At 35.7% G+C, this 17,520-nt stretch overlaps 1 protein-coding gene across 3 annotated transcripts in view; it reads right to left on the bottom strand.

Moving 5' to 3' along the window:
- LOC115228997 (cilia- and flagella-associated protein 206-like) overlaps positions 1–17,520 on the bottom strand; it is a 119,434-nt gene that overhangs the window by 51,302 nt on the left and 50,612 nt on the right. For all 3 annotated transcript variants that reach the window (XM_029799432.2, XM_036499188.1, XM_029799437.2), the window contains 5 exons: positions 15,276–15,366; positions 11,077–11,265; positions 6,271–6,429; positions 3,315–3,407; positions 570–694 (listed from right to left, as the gene is read on the bottom strand). In XM_029799432.2, the coding sequence (XP_029655292.1) occupies positions 570–694; positions 3,315–3,407; positions 6,271–6,429; positions 11,077–11,265; positions 15,276–15,366 (657 nt within the window). The remainder of the gene's footprint in view (positions 1–569; positions 695–3,314; positions 3,408–6,270; positions 6,430–11,076; positions 11,266–15,275; positions 15,367–17,520) is intronic.

Here is a 17,520-nt window from a genome sequence, read left to right as displayed (position 1 = left end):
ATTACAGTGATGATGACATCATGTCTGTTGTTAATGACTTTTTTGATGAACAGGATGAAAGCTTCTTCACCAATGGGATCCAAACACTGCAAAACTTAAAGGAAGAAGTGTGGGGGCCACAAGGGGAACGTGTTGAAAAATAAACCTCATTTAGTCACATTCTATGAGAATATTTTAGTCAGCCTGTGAACTTCTCAGTTGACCCTTGCATATCACTACTTAACATCAAGAAACAAGAGCCAGCAAATCATTGACCCTTAAATAGTCTGTGTTTTGGGAAGTATTCATGTTTATGTTTAAACACTGATTTAAATCTTGAACAATGTGATGCCTGTTTGAAATAACAGTATTTTTATTGATGTATATTCATCTCTTAGATTGAATAAATACAGTAACAGCATACCAGTTTCTTCTTTAACCTGCAACAGTAGCAATAAACAAGAAATAGATTTTTTTTTTTTGTTATTTCTGGTGCTGGATTCACTCATGTGATTCATAATTCAGTCTTCAAAACAACATAAAACTCCTTATAAGTAAGAAGGGGTGTTTACTCAGTAAACTTAACTAACCAGAATGATGTGCAAAAATGATTCCAACTGACGAACATTGATTAATGATTGTTTCATCAGATTCAACAGACCAGGAGTTATTTTATCTTGCTTTTGTTCCAGTGTCAGAATATGATGAAGAATAGCTGTAAATATGAAAGCAAGCAGTGAAAACAATGGTCGAAATTACAAATGTGTATATGATTAACAACAGTAACATCAAAACAACATCAGTAACATGCAAGCATATAAGTAAAAGGAGTGATAACTTAAAAAAAGACATTTCTATATTCCTCGGATAAAGTATTAATGCAAAAAATCTAAATGTTCCCAAAGGACCACAAAATCCATGGAACTGAGCAAATAAGAGACAAGTATTCATCTTGAGAAGATTTTAGACTATAGTAGATAGTACTTTCATATGATTTATAAATTAATAGTTCACTATCAAGTTCACTCAGCCATTTGAATAGCAAATAAAATACTATTCAAACTTTACAGATAATTTTGGCAGCTTACTCCATTTTGTGTGTGTGTGTGTGTGTGTGTGAGAGAGAGAGTGTCTTCTTTGTACACAGTGTAACCCATTCAACACCTTCATAGCATTTCCTTTATTCTTTTCAAAATCAGAAGAATCCATATGGTCTACATTTATCTTATAACTTTCATAAGATGAGAGAAACATTTTCCCCTGGATAGGATGCTGGTCTAATATAATAATCTTTTGCTACAGGATCATGAGATAAGCCAAGTCAGCACTATAAGCTCATGAATCACAAGTCAATTCCCAAGTGTAGCATTGATTACGTCAGTGATTTATATCACTATCTGTATATATTAGACCTAAGGATCTTGGCCATGTACACATGCAGCAACAATTACAGGATGTATGATCACTTGGTCCTATCCACTTAGAGATCCACACTTTTCCTATATACTAAGCCTACCCAACAAAAAGTATCTTGCTGGTCAATTTGTTTTTACCATGTGGAGAGGGAAGGATAACACCAATTATCCTTTTTTTCGTGCTCTCTGAGACTGATGAAAGGCAATGGGGAAGTTATCCTTATACCAGAGAGATCACTCCAATGCTTGCGGTAGAGTGATCTCTATTAAAGGCACCCAAGGAGCAGGATGTAATGTCAAACTAAGCAACAGATTAAGCCTATCATTCAAGAACTCAGAGAGGAAAGAACCAAAGCAAAAACCACGTGACATCTTGTCTAAACACTAACAATTCCACCAATCCACTGCTCTGGATGTGTGCTTTATTTTATCTTCCTGAAAAGAAGAAAGGTAAAGCTTACCTTGAAATAATTTGAACTGTGTGCACAGAGAGCTAGAACAAATACCACAAGGTACTCTCACCCCTTGAATGAATGAATGTATGTATGTACATACATAATGTATATGCATTAACATACATATGCATGTACATATATACCTATGTACATACGTACGTATGTATGTACATATATATACTTATGTATGTATGAATGTATGTATGTGTGTTAATGCATATACATTATTTGGAATCTTCCTGCAAGGAAGGACTGGTTTTTAACAAAGATATAAAGCTCATTCAGTGAAATTTAAATGACAAAAACAATATCACACTTTAAACTTGAGAAAAGTCTTGTATATTATTACTGTTCCATTTACAGATTGTATTTTCAATGTGCAAAATAGCTGGCTGATTTCTTTTTCTGCAAACTCTAGCTTATCCAGATTGTCACTTAGGCACTTACATGAATAAAAGAGGTTAATATTAACTTGTTCATATTTTTCCAGCCTTATAACTTGAGATCTAAGGAAGATAACTCTTTTACTTTTTTAACATTTTAAGTTTTAATTTTCGTTTTCCGTTTTTTAACCTTCCACATTTTCTATATGCTTCCATCTCAAATTTTTACGTTTCTTCTCTCGTTCAATTTTTAGTTCGTTATAATATGTGGTTTGTGCCTGATGAATATGTTTGAGGTATTTCTCAACATATGAAACTATTAGTAGCATATATAAACACATATTGTGTCTATTAAATTATATTTATCTCTAGCCAGATGCAGTACTTTTTTTGTCGATCTTACCATCATGGAACAGTACATTATATATATATATAACTCTATGCATATATACATACACATATTTACATACCTATATATATATGTATATATACATGATGATACATACATATATGGGTATAGGACATCAAAAAAACGTAGACAAAATGAGAAATGAGAACATAAAAAAACAAAAACATAGAAAACGAACTCTTTTGAACAACAAAAGAAACAAACAGAGAAATAAGACAGGCAACATAAAGAACATTCCCTTCATCAGTTGTCCCCTGTTTTATGTACTCCGCATTTCGAAGCTAGGGACAAGACGTGACTTCATTAAAACAGTCTTTCCTACAAAGCAAATTAAATAAAATTTGGGATTTTTTTGCGGAGGGTGAATGTGGTAACAAAAACAGGACAGTGAAAACAAAACAGTAAAAACAAATGGTGAGGGTTGTTAAGCCAAGATGATGTTTTTCCAACGTTTTCCAGTAAGTTTTATATATAATCTTAGGCCACCTTTACAACTGGGCAGACTTGAGTACACTTATAGCCAAAGGCACTCCACCTTTGACCATTCAGTCACACTAGTAACATGTAATTGGAAGAATTTAGAATTTAGCTTATATTATATTTAGCAGATCAAGCAATCTGCATAGAGAATCCGATATGCTACTGATTCTTATTAGAAATAGTTGTTACTCACAGGTGTACTTATTTATGTATTCACTTGTATTGTGGATATCTCTCTCGATAGTTTTTGACGTCTGTGGAATGGCTTTGGTCAAAATGGCTGGCACTGAAATTGAAGGACAATTAGAAATATAACATTTCTGCTGATAAACCCAAAAGTATGGGAACAATATGTGTGAGTTATATTTTGTGTGTGTGTGCATATGGATATGTACAGGTGCATCAACAAATGTGTGTTTTTCTAAATTATGTTTGTGCGTTTTCATAAAATGTGCCTTAATAAAGTGTGCGTATGTTCACACGCAAGTAGTCTGTGAGTGTGTGCGCGCGCGCATGTGTGTGTGTGAAGCATTCTTTAATGGCTAAAGCGTATTTTCTCACTTTACCTCACACAATCATAATAAAACTGAAGCACTGCCTCCCACACATCAAGCTCAATCCATCACACTTCATCAAGTTTCATAAGACAACTTCAAATCAACAGTGCAAGTAACGAATTGATAGATATGTAATGCTCCCAATTTGTTTTTGTTTTTATTTAGCTATCATGCATACAGAGAAGCAAGGACGATTCTCTAACTGATTTATTCATAGATGTGAAAGAACTATACCAGTTATCTCCCCCGACAAGAGACGTCTAGTGTGATTATTGGTGTACTGATTAGCCCTTTAGCATCTAAACATACCTGGCCAAAATATACTACCCGTTTTATGTTCAAACTGGCCAGATCCAACCTCTCACACTTATGCTATAGGCACAAGGCTTGAAATTTTGAGGAAGGTAGCTAGTCAATTACATTGATAACATTAATTAACTGGTACTTATTTTATTGACCCTGAAAGGATGAAAGCAAATCTGACCTCAGTGGTATTTGATCTCAGAACATTAAAGAGCCAGACAAAATGCCACTAAGCATTTTATGTGGTGTGCTTATGATTCTGCCAGCTTGCCATCTTTACAGAACCTAATAATCCCTTCTACTATAGATGCAAAGCTTGAAACTTTATCGACCCCAGTGCTTAACTGGTACTTATTTTATTGACCCTCAAAAGACGTAAGGCAATGTCAACCTCAGTGTTATTTGATTTTTCAGAAGGTCAAGAGCCAGAAGAAATGCTGGTAAGGATTTTATTTGGTGTGCAAACAATTCTGCCAGCTTGCCACCTTTACAGAACCTAATAGTAATAAGGAATGTTCACTGACAGTTAAGTGACTTTCCTACTGATGTGAAACAATATCAATAAACAATATTTGAACCAATCATTTTTCAACCAGTGAAGTGATTAATTTGTCCAGATATTTAGATACTAACAGAGACTCTTGTTTATCTGGCAATTCTCCCTAAAGCAACACTTATTAAATCTTGTAATGACCTCTCCCCACCCACCAATGATATGTATTAAACAATATAATGCTCTTCATGAAACAAATATTAGTTCTTGAAAAATTCCCTGTTAAACACTATAACAATTTTAATTGAAGAGATCAAGTATTTATAATTCTCTTTAAAGCACTCCTTTGAAATTGTTATATTTTTGATATCATTTCAGATTACACTGCATAAATTAGTAGTACTCTTCCCTTTCATGGGACTGTCACATTAAGTTGACAACATACCACCACTTTATCATGTTACTATTGTATAAATCTCTCTGAGAGATTTAGAAATGTATTATTTCTATTTTTTTTTCTCTCCATTCTTTCCAAACCTTGCATTCACTTCCATGGTTGTATTATGTTTAATGAATTCATTGTTTATTTTTTTTATGGTAAGCAGATGTTACTTGCTTATAATATCAAATGGCTTTAGTAATGAAAAGTGTTAAACTTAGTACAGCTAGTTAAAGAAACAATTAATAATTATCTAATGCAATCTTAACACATACCTTTTTAAAACACCCATTATAACTAGTTGGACTGATCCATAGAGATTTAAAAGTTTTAAATAAAAATAGATAACATAGTTGATGGTGGCAAATTACAAATTCTTTAGTCTTTGACTGATCATCAGGATTCTTTAATTATTCTTATTAATATTGGTTTCTGTACTTACATTGATAGTTCTATCCCAGAGTTTGTAACAGTTTTTTTGTTAGATAGATTTATTTCTCCAGTTTTTGTTAAGAAATAAATATTCTTAATTTAAATACTGCCTAAGACTATATACACACCCAGGAATAAAACATCTGAAGATGATCAGAGAATACTCTCAAGATGAGGCTGATGAAGTAGACAATCATAACTTTGTTAACAACTCATCACAGTCATTTAGACATCAAATCATTATAATTCCTTCCTTTTACTGTCAAGTTGATGAATAATTCCCAGTGACATTTTTTGGTTAGTGCTATATGCTGGGGGTTGCCTATTACCTTCTTTTGAGTATTTTTCACAAGCTACTATCTTGTCAGCTTAGATACAACCAAGTTTGTCACACTCATCAGAAAACTCAACAAATACTGCAAAGCATTTTGTCCAATACTCAGACAACTCTGACAATCCACTGCCCTGGACCAGTTCTTTAGGCTACTGACTCTGGAAGAATGAAAGTCAAGAAGTTCACCCAAGCTGGCTTTGAACTCAGAACAACAACAAGATATTTTGTCAGGCTCTCTAAAGATTCTGCCATAATTTGCTTTAAAATGATACATTTACTTACATGGCTAATACTCTATTCTCTATACATTTACAATGCATTTTACTGTATGAGATCCAGTCCCACAGTTATCAAATCTCTTTTTTTCTAATGCTACAATATTCTACAATAAATAGATTTCCGTACATACAATTATCAATACCTTTTCTGCCTTACAATAATCCTTCTTAAACAGGTAGATTTATCTGATCAATACTCTCTTCTCTCTATGTTTGTAAAGCATTTTATTAGATAAACTCCAGTACCCACAGTTATTAAATTTCTTTCAATGTTACAATATACAACAATAAATGGATCGATTTCTGTACTTACAATCATCAATACCTTTTCCACCTTTGCAATACTCCTTATTAAACAGTCGGATTCCAGTGCTTATCATGGTCAGTTCCATAAGCTGACGTTCTTTATCTCCTTTGGCCAAAGCTAAGAATGTCCCAAGTTCTGCTTGAGGAAAAACACTCTGGACAGCCGCTGGTGTAATAATAAAAAGGGGCAGAATCAGACATTATGAAAAAAATCAGGTAAGTTAATAGACAATCAAATATTTAAACTATTAAACAAAGGATTTTCAGAAGGCTTGAGTTCTTTCCTTGTTTCAAATACTTTATATTCTTGTAAAAGTTCTGTAGTGTTATGACAACACCATATCCTGACAAACTGCTGCTACTATTACTACTACAACAAACAATAACAGTAGCTACAATAATTTTGATGCAATATATTTTTTGAAATTACCAACTGGATAAAATATCCAGTGTCATATGTTGAGTTCAAATCCTCCTTAGATATCCCTTGATGCTATGCACTTCATTTCCCCTACATTTCAAAAGCAGGCACTGATCTTTTGAACATACCTTAAAATTTATTTTTCATCCAATTAAAATCCTGAAATTTGAACTAAATAACCTTTTGTGCTCTTCATAGTTATTGTTAATATTTCTTTTTCATGTTCAATTAGATACACGAGTCATAAATTCCAAATAAAATAAAGCAACACTACTACAAAATATAACTTTAAAATAAACCAAACCTATTAAACAAAGAAAAATGCCAAAAGGATTGAGATTTTTTTCTTTTCTTCCTTAGGTGCAAAGTTTAACCCTTTAGCAGCCTAAATATTCTATGTGGTTTATGTTAAAAGTGACCAGATCCAGACTCTCACACCTATCCAACAATGTCATTCTAAAAATATACAATCTTATCATTGAAATCTTGAAGCTACAAGATAATGTCTGATTATCGAAATAAAATAAATAAATAATGTTGCAAGGGAGATAATAAATCTGAATGCTAAAGGGTTAATTCAACTCCACCATACGTTTGGGCCATAACGGAAATATTTACCTTTGAAGCTTTGTCTAATCAATTAAAAAGGTGGAGTCAAGTAAATACTCACCCGAAATAGACATTGACCCTTTTGTTACCAACCCACCTGTGTCCTCCCCTGGTTCTAGAACACAAACATCTTGATTTAAAGTGATCTAAATTCAATTCTTCCATCAAAATTTTATGCGAATTTAAATTCCAAACAACAGCTTAATAATGACAAAATTATTTTACGAAATTTTTAATTATCTTAAAAATTAACTGAAGTAAAGTCTGTATACTTCAGTAGAAATATGGTAATGGAAGGGTTAATCAATTGTAATGTCTTAGTCACAGGAAATACACTAAGAAGTCATCACAAATGAATTTTAAGTGTAGGCGCCCCTACCCGCTAGAAATAGCAACCAAATTTCCTCGAATCACATCATACCATCTTAAAGAAGAAAAAGCTCATCAGAATGTCTTTAAGCATAGGTCTGTTCAACCTGGCTAGAAACTAAACCACAGCAATGGTATGTCTAAAATTTTCAATTTCAGTTGATCGATATTTCAGATAAGGCATCCCCCGACCCATGTAGCATTTTACTTCCGAGCCTCTAGAAGCATTACTCTGAATTTAATTCAAATATTAATTTCATTTGATTTGACATATGACAAAGCCTTTTAAAGAGGCGGTCACATAAATTGAACACTTTATATTACTGATGCTTAGCATGTAACTTCGTTCTTCCGTCAGATATTGGATTACGAATGAATGAATGAATGAATGAATGAATGAATGAATGAATGAATGAAAGGAAAATAAAACATGACAACAAAAATAAAGTCTAGGAATGAATACAATGTAACATAAAATGTTGCAAGGGAAATAATTAAAGGTATCCTGTTGCTACAGTTATTTCCCTTTTCAAAGCTGATTTATTTTAGGTGATTGCACTGAGATTTGCTTTCTGAAACAAGAGACCGATACATTTAGCTACATTTTATTCTGCTTTTTCTCTTCCCCAACTTATACAGATTTGAATATACGGTTTAATCTTTGATTTTCGTCCGGCCTTTCATACACTCTTACAGCATTTAATAACATTTATGGCAGGCAAAGTAACAAGAGGCAACTTAATAAAAAGCAAAGAAAAAAATTAGTCCAAACAATTAGCTTAAAAAACACATGTTTATCTCGGCTCTTGAAACAGCATAAAGTCATAACAGTTATACGTATTTCGGAAACATGGTGTCATGTAACGACACCATGCATAAACAAAACATTTTCTCCAAAGGTTCTATAACAACCTTAACTCTTTCAACTGCATAAACATACAATCGTCGTCGTCATCATCATCATCATCATTGTCGTTGTTTCAATGCCCACTGTTCCATTCTTGCAGGAGTCAGACGGTATTGGATGAAACAGAGTTTCTATGGCCAGGCGCCCCCACTTTCGCCGGAAACTCACCTATTTCTAAGTAAGATGATATTTCGTTATGGCCTGACATGTTTCCATAGAATATTGGGAAAGAACGACACCACTTGTATGATGCTTGTTTACAACTATACAATGTCAAGACAAGGAAACACACACACACACAGATATATACACACACATACGTGTTTTTCATTCTCTTTCCATTCTTTTACTGCTCTCAGTCCTTTCTGTCGAAGAGCATAGGCTTGAAAAGTCAAGGGCTTTTTCATTCTTTCCTAGCGTTAAACTAAAACACTTACTTGTTGTTCCCTCACCTGTCATTATCTTTTGTTTTCTGTAAATACGAACACTATATATATATATTCTTTTATTCTTTTACTTGTTTCAGCCATTTGACTGCAGCCATGCTGGAACACTGCCTTTATGCAAACAAATCGACCCCCAGGATTTATTCTGCAAGGGAGATAATAAATCTGAATTCTAAAGGATTAATTCAACTCCTATATATGTTATATTGGTCCCTTTTTCTGAACCGCTAAGTTACGGGGATGTAAACATACCAACATCGATTGTCAAGCAATGGTGTGGGGACAAACACACACACACAAATACATACATAAATAGATAAATACATACATACATACATACATACATACATACATATTAGGTTACCTGAGTTAGAGGTTAAAATAACCATCTAAGGGATAGGAGTATCCATTACAATACCGATATATTACCTATGTTTAACCACGGGCATACATATGCAAGCATATGGCAGGTCGGTTTTATTTCCAAATATGATAAATATTTTGAGCATATCAATGGCAATACCATACACAAGATTGAAAGCAGAAACAGTTGTTAGACGGGATGCAGTATATTTCTATTGAATTAATTAATAACAATTGATGTAAGTCAATTGTTGTTCATCAATATTTCTCCATTTTCTGACAACCTGTTGAGGGCTATTGACCAGATCTGTGGATGGTGCAAAAGTCCCCTCTCAATCCAAGGTAACGCAGTGGTACAATGTAGTTGATAGTGCCATTAGGGAAAAGAAACAGGCATGGAAGGACTGGAAGTACGGTGGTAGCAAGGAATTGTATCAGACTGCCAAAAGGGAAGCTAGGAGACAGGGTTACTTAGCCAGAGAGGAAGCAGATAAGAAAAAATTTGCCAATGTTCTTCATGGTGAGGATGAAAGACTTGAGGTGTTTTGTATTGAAAGACAGTGTGTGAGAAAGAATTGTGATGTCATAGGAGAGAAATGTGTGTGCATGGATGATGGCTCACTTGCATTTAATGAGGCTGCAAAGAGAGAGATTTTAAGACACCACTATGACAGGTTGCTAAATGAAGAGAATGAATGGGAGAAAGAGAGTCTGCCGAATGTTGACCCAACTGAGGGACCAGCTATCTGAATTGACAGTGCCTTGGTAGATAAAGCAATTAAGGGTATGAAGACAGGGAAAGCCAACAGCCTATCAGGAATCATATATATTTATATATATTGTGAGTGCATGTATTTATAAGCATTTGTGTGCATGTGTGTGTGTATAACAGGCTTCTTTCACTTTCTGTCTACCAAATCCATCCACAAGGGTTAAACTAGATGTTACTTGCCCAAAGTGCCACACTCTGAGGCTGAACTTGAAACCAAGTAATTGAGAAGCAGACTTCTAAACACATAGTTACTCTCTTGTCTTAGACAATACACAACTAAGTTGCTACAAATGTGGAGCATCACAATCTATAATATAATAATCTCTCTTGATGACCTCATACATATAATATGGCAAACTTTCCCAAACTGCTTCTTCTTCAGCGCTTGGAACAAAAATATGAAATATGAAAGACTACTTAAATGATTGAGGAACAGCAAATTTCAAGCTCCTACAGTCCCTGTCACAACTTAGAAAGACATGTGGTACTTGTAAACAAGTGTATCTGACTTACAAGTGGTGTCATTCATTTCCAATATTCTGCAAAAACATGTCAGGCCATGGGGAAGTATTACTTTGCTTGGAAACAGTTAAGGGTTGGTGAGAGGAAGGGCATCCAGCTGTAGAAAATCTGCTTCAATAAACTCCATCCAAGCAATGCAAATATGGAAAAACAAATGCTAAAAATGACTGTGGCTGCAGCAGTAGTGATGACGATGATGACAAAGGTGAATGAGAGGGAGAAAGAGAGGAAAAGAGTGTGTGGTGCAACTCAAGAATTGACAAACAACACTAACCCACATCCTCACACAAGTTTTGTACATAGAACCCAACTAAATTAGATGATATTTCCCTTTCTGCTAGAGTGAGGAGAAACAAACAACCAATCAAAGAACCCCTAGTAACTATACAGGAGAGTATACAAACCTGTGGCTTCCCTTACAACTGACAAATCAGATGGGCTACCAAGACCAGATCGAAGCAGGATGGTTAACACAATCTTGTGATAGAGATTCTCAAATTCTTCTTTGATCTGGGCTCGGCTGTCGGTGATTTCTCGTATCACTGGCTGCATACGGGATTCCAGCACTCTTCGATGTTCTTCCAGAAATTGCTCTTAATAGAGAAACAGAATATAGAAAAAAGTTTATAACCCTTTTATGGAAAAGGTAGTGAAGGAAGACCTTGAAAGACTTTTGTAAAGACTAAATGGAAAAACAATATTCAATAGTGGTGGTGGTACTGAGATAGAATACTATTATTGTAATAGTCATACAGTGGTGTTAGTATGGCAGTGGTGTTGGTGGTGGTGGTGGTGATGATGATAATGATAGTGGGACTGTTGCTAATAGTATAGTAGTGGTACTATTTTTGTAATGGTGGTATAGCAACAGTGGTGGTGGTGGTGGTACTGGTTTTGTAAAGTTAAGTGTGGTCATCCTCGAGTAGTAATTAAAGACAGGTTACAGTACAGTAATTTATTAACACCTTCTACTGCTGCCCACAGAAGAATTTAGTTCAACATTGCAGTCTAATAAAATACATGTCAACTGTTGTCTTCTTCTTCTTCTTCCAATCAGGACTCACGCTATTAGGCACAAAGAATAATCTCTAATTTGAGCCTACTCTAAACCACTAAAAATGCGTGTGGCAACTTGAAGATCTACCCACCACACGCAATAGACTGGCAGTTGCATAGGCACGAAAGCTACGTTATTATCCTCATTCCGTAAATGGTGGCTTTTAATGGGTGGAGAGCTGAACCATCATGGGGTACAGAGGATTCACAATCTAGACTAGGGTCTGGAGGTTTACCACACCATAGTGGGTTACACCATGGTTCCTCTGCTTTGAGGAAGAAGTAGGAAGAAAGAGTGAGAGAAAGTTGTGGTGAAAGAGTACAGCGGGGGTTCACCACCCCTCCCCGCCGGAGCCTCGTGGAGCTTAGGTGTTTTTGCTCAATAAACAGTCACAATGCCCGGTCTGGGAATTGAAGCTGTGTTCTTACGACTGCGAGTCCGCTGACCTAACCACTGGGCCATTGTGCCTCCACTGTCAACTGTTGTTGTCCTCATCACGGTCTTCTCTGATAAAGTGGACATATAATACTTAGGTAACTGGTCAATCAAAGCAGTTAAATTAATATTGTGGTGGTGGTGGTGGTGGCAGTGGTTGTAGTGGAATGATATTCCAATACAATAAACTAAAGAGAGGAGATCAAACTATTGTATAAAAATGTCCTTCTTTGGCTCATAGAAGTTCCATCTCACGTAAGTATTTTGTGTGGTAACAGAAAATTTGGAATATGTCTAAGGTCGCTAGACATATTCTTCATCAGTGTTAACAATGTTCTTTACTTAAAACTAACTCTTACAAAACAAGGAATTAAATTTGGGATGGAAATATTTAATCAAGACCAGTTTCCACAATGACACTTGAGTACATACAGCATGTTTTATTAGTTACTTTGTTGTCCAAATTTAGGACCTTCTTTTTTTATGGTAACATATTGAGCATATGCATAAGGTTAGATCATTATTTTAACATTTGGCTGTATCTTATTGTCATTAGCTGCTCAATTATAAAGGAAGAAATTTAGACACTTTTATTTTAGTCAGTACCATCTTTAAGAGGTGCTATGGGTTGAGGAGGTACATAAATCCCTTAAGTGAAGGACCATATGAAAATATGTAGTTTAATGATTCTTTAGTACAGTACCAGGGACCACAAGTACTTAAAAGTGACCCTGATTCTAGTCAAATGAAATATATCAAATAATGAAACCTTCTTAGGATCTCAACATAATGCCTATAGCAAGGTGTTCCCTCATATCTTTATAGCCAAAATTCCAGTATTTTAACATTAATATTACACTACTTTGGGAAGACAGTGACCTGACAGGATCATGACCATGCTGGACAAAATGCTTAGTGGCATTTCGTCCGTCTTTATATTCTGAGTTCAGATGCTGTTGGGGTGGGGAGAGGTCGACTTCACCTTTCATCCTTTTGGAGTCAATAAGATAAGTACAAGTTGAGCACTGGGGTCAATTTATTTGATTTACTCTCTCTCCTGAAATTGTTGGCCGTGTGCCAAATTTGAAAAACATTGAGTGATGAATGAATGACATGAAAGTGACAGGGCCAAGTATACACAATATTGTGTAACTAAATCATAGGTTGTGAATTCAAATCTACTCCAAGCATTTTGTTGTGTTTCTTGGCTGAACACAGCTGTTAATCAGAAGGCGTAGAGGTCCATATGTGACGTTGGAGTATAGCATTTTGAAACCAAACACAGGAGACTGCATAAAGAAGAGGAGATGTCACCATCAATCCCCTACAGCTCTTGTTTGTGGTCACTTTCAGTGCCCTCATTGCCACAGGATCTGTCATCACCTTTGATGGGTTGTCATTAGCAAGTAATCAAGTGGCTGAACACCTTGTGCTACATTTGCTCTGATCATCTAGTGGCCAGAAATAGGTAACAGATTATCTAAGAATGTTACATATGATAGACTGGAGTTTTGTACAGTGAAAGATTCATCTGTCATTTTCAAGCAACAAAACCAGACATAAGCACTAGCTCTGAAAATTCTTTACTGTTTAGGAAGAAATTAGTTTGAAAAATGTAAAGTTTTATTATTATCATTATTGTTCATGGTGTGTAAGAATGTTCAACATTCAGAATAAATGTCCTTGATACTGGGTCACAACCAGTTTCCCTAGATATTGAGGACCTTTCATAAAATCTTTGCTCTTCTCAACAGAGCGGATTTCTATATTAGTGCAACCCTTGTAGTTTTACCAATCTCAATAAAAGAGCTGTTAAGTCTGCTGGTACCTATAACAACTGGGATTCCTTTTGTAGAGACCCCTCCACAGTAGTATTTCCCAAACCAAATCCTAGTATTTTCTTATTTTCTCTTGTTCATTGACTACTACATTTATATACACAAATATTGTTACATCTATGACAATGCACTTTTTTTCCCCTTCTCAAGAACAATAATATCTCGTCCCCTGGCATGAATTTTGCAATCAGTTTGTACATTAAAATCTCATAAAACTTTATACTACTCGTTCTCTATTACACCTACTGGTTAATGTTTGTACGTTTGTACCATTTTCTTCCCACTTTAAATCTTCTTTGCAGTAATATGTCCCAGAGTAGTGCCTTGGCCACACAGTCATGTCAGCATCTATATTCCTTCAGTACCAAAGGACTACAGGAACTTATGTACATAATGGATTCCTCTTTCTTATTACATACTCTGCACTTTGCAGTTTCTTTCCTTTCTCCTCTGGCAGCTGAAATCAGTCTTTTTGGGTTGCTTCTCACATACTCTTGTATATCTCATTTTGCTGCTCTACACAGTCTTCTCTTGATATCAGACTTTTTCCCTCTTCCTTCTGTGCTAGGTATAATCTATCAACATTGACTCTGGTATGTAGTGACATGTAGCAACCTTTTACCTTTCATCCTGTTGTGGGGGTCAATAAATTAAGTACCAGTGAAACACTGTGGTTTATGTACTCGACTAGTCCCCTCCCCCAAAACTTCAGGCCTTGTGCCTTGAGTAGAAAGGATTATTATTATTATTATTATTATTATTATTTTATTATTATTATTTTTTTATTATTATTAGTATTATTATTATTATTTTATTATTATTATTATTTTTATTATTATTATTATTATTATTATTATTAACAATATTATTATTATTATTATTATTAACATTATTATTTCTATTTTCTCAGAGCTCTTGATTTTACTTGTCCCAGTTAATTCTGTAAGAGTGAACAGCAACCTAGCCATGATACTTAACATTCAAGTACCAATCTCAAAATCCTTGCTGTCCCCCAATAGAGCAGTTTTTTTTAAACATGTTCTACTCCCTAGTTAATCCCATTTTCTTCAGCAAATTTTTCAAATTTGGTTGTTAATGCTCCCAGTGCCCCTACAACTACTGGGAAGACAGTTACTTTCTTCTTTATTGTTGTTGTTGCTGTAATTATTTTCATCATAATCATCATCATCATCATTATCATTATCATTATTATTATTATTATTACTATCATGCATTGATGGAAAGTTTTAACAGAAACAAGTAATATACTGACCTCGAGTGGTGTAATTCATATCAAAGTAAACCTGCATTTTTATAGTGTCCAATGATGGAGATTTTGGATTCAAGAGGTTTATAACACACAGCTAAAAATTAATGAAATAAACAAATAAAAAGTTATTTCCATTTGATATTTCAAAAGATCTTTCAATTTTACTACAGCATTTATGAGAATCTACAATGAATGGAGAATAACAATCTTGAATCTGGTTCACTGGCTGTGCAAAATTAATTTATAAGAAATAAAGAGTAGAAATGAAGTGAGAAATAAAGGCCATCAGGAATCAGTGGAATTGGTAAGGTGTGTGAAAGGATGCTGGTAATACTTGTTTAAACGTGTTATGTGATTGGAGGAAGCACACTGTATGAAGTGCGTTACCAGACTTCATACAGTATGCATACTTCATACTCTTAACAATTAATAATAATAATAATAAACATTGTGTACAGTGCTCAGGTGCACTACAACTCATCGAAAGTGTATATATAATCAGGTGTAGTTTCGACGGATTTCGGAAAGCATGAGGGCCTTAAAGGATGCAGTGTCATGGCAGTCAACAACTGACGCAGGCAGTTTATTCCATGCTTCAGCAACTCTGAGTGTGAAGAAATGTTTCCGAAAGTCATGGGAGCTGTGTTGTTTTCTGACTTTGTGGGCATGTCCACGTGTGTTAGACACATGGAGATCAAAAAGGTGTTCAGTGTTGTTATTGGTGAGGTGGTTGACAACTTCGTGGGTGTTTACCAAGTCCGTCGCCAGACGCCGGAGCTTCAGTGAATCCATGCCCAGGGAAACAAGGCGCTCAGAATATGGTAGGTGTCTGATGGAGGGTATGCGTTTGGTTGCACGTCTCTGAACAGATTCCAGGAGGTCAATGTTCTGAGCAAGATAGGGGTTCCAAACTGATGATGCGAATTCCAAGTGTGGTCGTACCATAGCTGTATACAGTTTTAAATAGATGGCTGGAGAGCGGCTAACAAAAGTCTTGCTGAGTGATGCCAAGACACCCTCGGCCTTCTTGACAATTTAGAGATATGCTTTGTCCAACGCAAATCACTGCTGACAGTGATGCCTAGGTCACGCTCGCAAGAGGATTTCTTGATATCAGTGTTGTGGAGGGAGTATGTGGACGCAGGGTTTTTTCTCCCAAAATGCATGGTGGTACACTTGTCCACAGCCAGTTTCAGTTGCCAGTCTGTGATCCATTGCTGCATTGTGTCCAGGTCTGATTGCAGGAAAGAGCTGTAGACAACAGGATCTGTCCTCTTGATTTCAAGGTACAGCTTGATGTCGTCTGCATATTTTAATACTGTGGCATTCTTTAAATTTGCATCTATGTCATTAATGTATGCCACAAACAAGAGGGGACCAAGGACAGATCCCTGTGGTACACCCGATGACATCTCATATGGTGTAGAATGCTGTCCTAGAACTGTGACTACCTCCTTTCGGTTGAGAATGAAGGACTTCAACCAGTTAAAAAGGTCATCCCTCACACCCATTGCAGAGAGTTTCACCATAAGCCTTTTGTGTGGCACAGAGTTGAAAGCCTTAGCAAAGTCAAGGTAGAGTACAAGAGTACAAGATAAGTATGTGCCATAAGTATGTAGCACGCTGGGTGAAATGCTTAGCAGTATTTCATCTGTCTTTACGTTCTGAGTTCAAATTCCGTTGAGGTCAACTTTGCCTTTCATCCTTTCGGGGTCAATAAATTAAATACCAGTTGCATACTGGGGTCGATCTAATCGACTGGTCCCCTCTCCCAAAAGTTTGTGCCTTGTGCCTAGAGTAGAAAAGAATACATAAAAATGCCATGGCATACAAAGTTACAGCAAGCATCTAAAATGTCAACAGATGAACCCCTTCAGTCATGAATGACCATGGGATTGCACCTAGGAAGTTACACTCCAAGGCACAAGTCTGAGCAAGGTTGTCTATGGAATACCAGCAATCACCCATGCATACCAGTCTCCCCTCTCCATGCCACCAATGTTATCCAAGGGAAAGGCAAAGGCTGATACAGCTTGGCACAAGTGACGTCGCAACTCATTTCTACAGCTGAGTGAACTAGAGCAACGTGAAATGGTGTCTTGCTCAAGAATACAACACTCAGCCCGGTCTGGGAATTGAACTCACTACATCATGATTGTGAGCCCGATGCTCTAACCACTGAGCCATGCCATAGAAAAAGATAGAATAGATGACATCATATCTGAAGATATTGGACCTCACAACCATG

This window comes from Octopus sinensis, linkage group LG2 (assembly GCF_006345805.1).
Source record: "Octopus sinensis linkage group LG2, ASM634580v1, whole genome shotgun sequence".
In the NCBI taxonomy this organism is placed as follows: domain Eukaryota; kingdom Metazoa; phylum Mollusca; class Cephalopoda; order Octopoda; family Octopodidae; genus Octopus; species Octopus sinensis.
The sequence above is the reverse complement of the archived record's forward strand: the minus strand, read 5'-3'. Positions and strand labels throughout refer to the sequence as shown.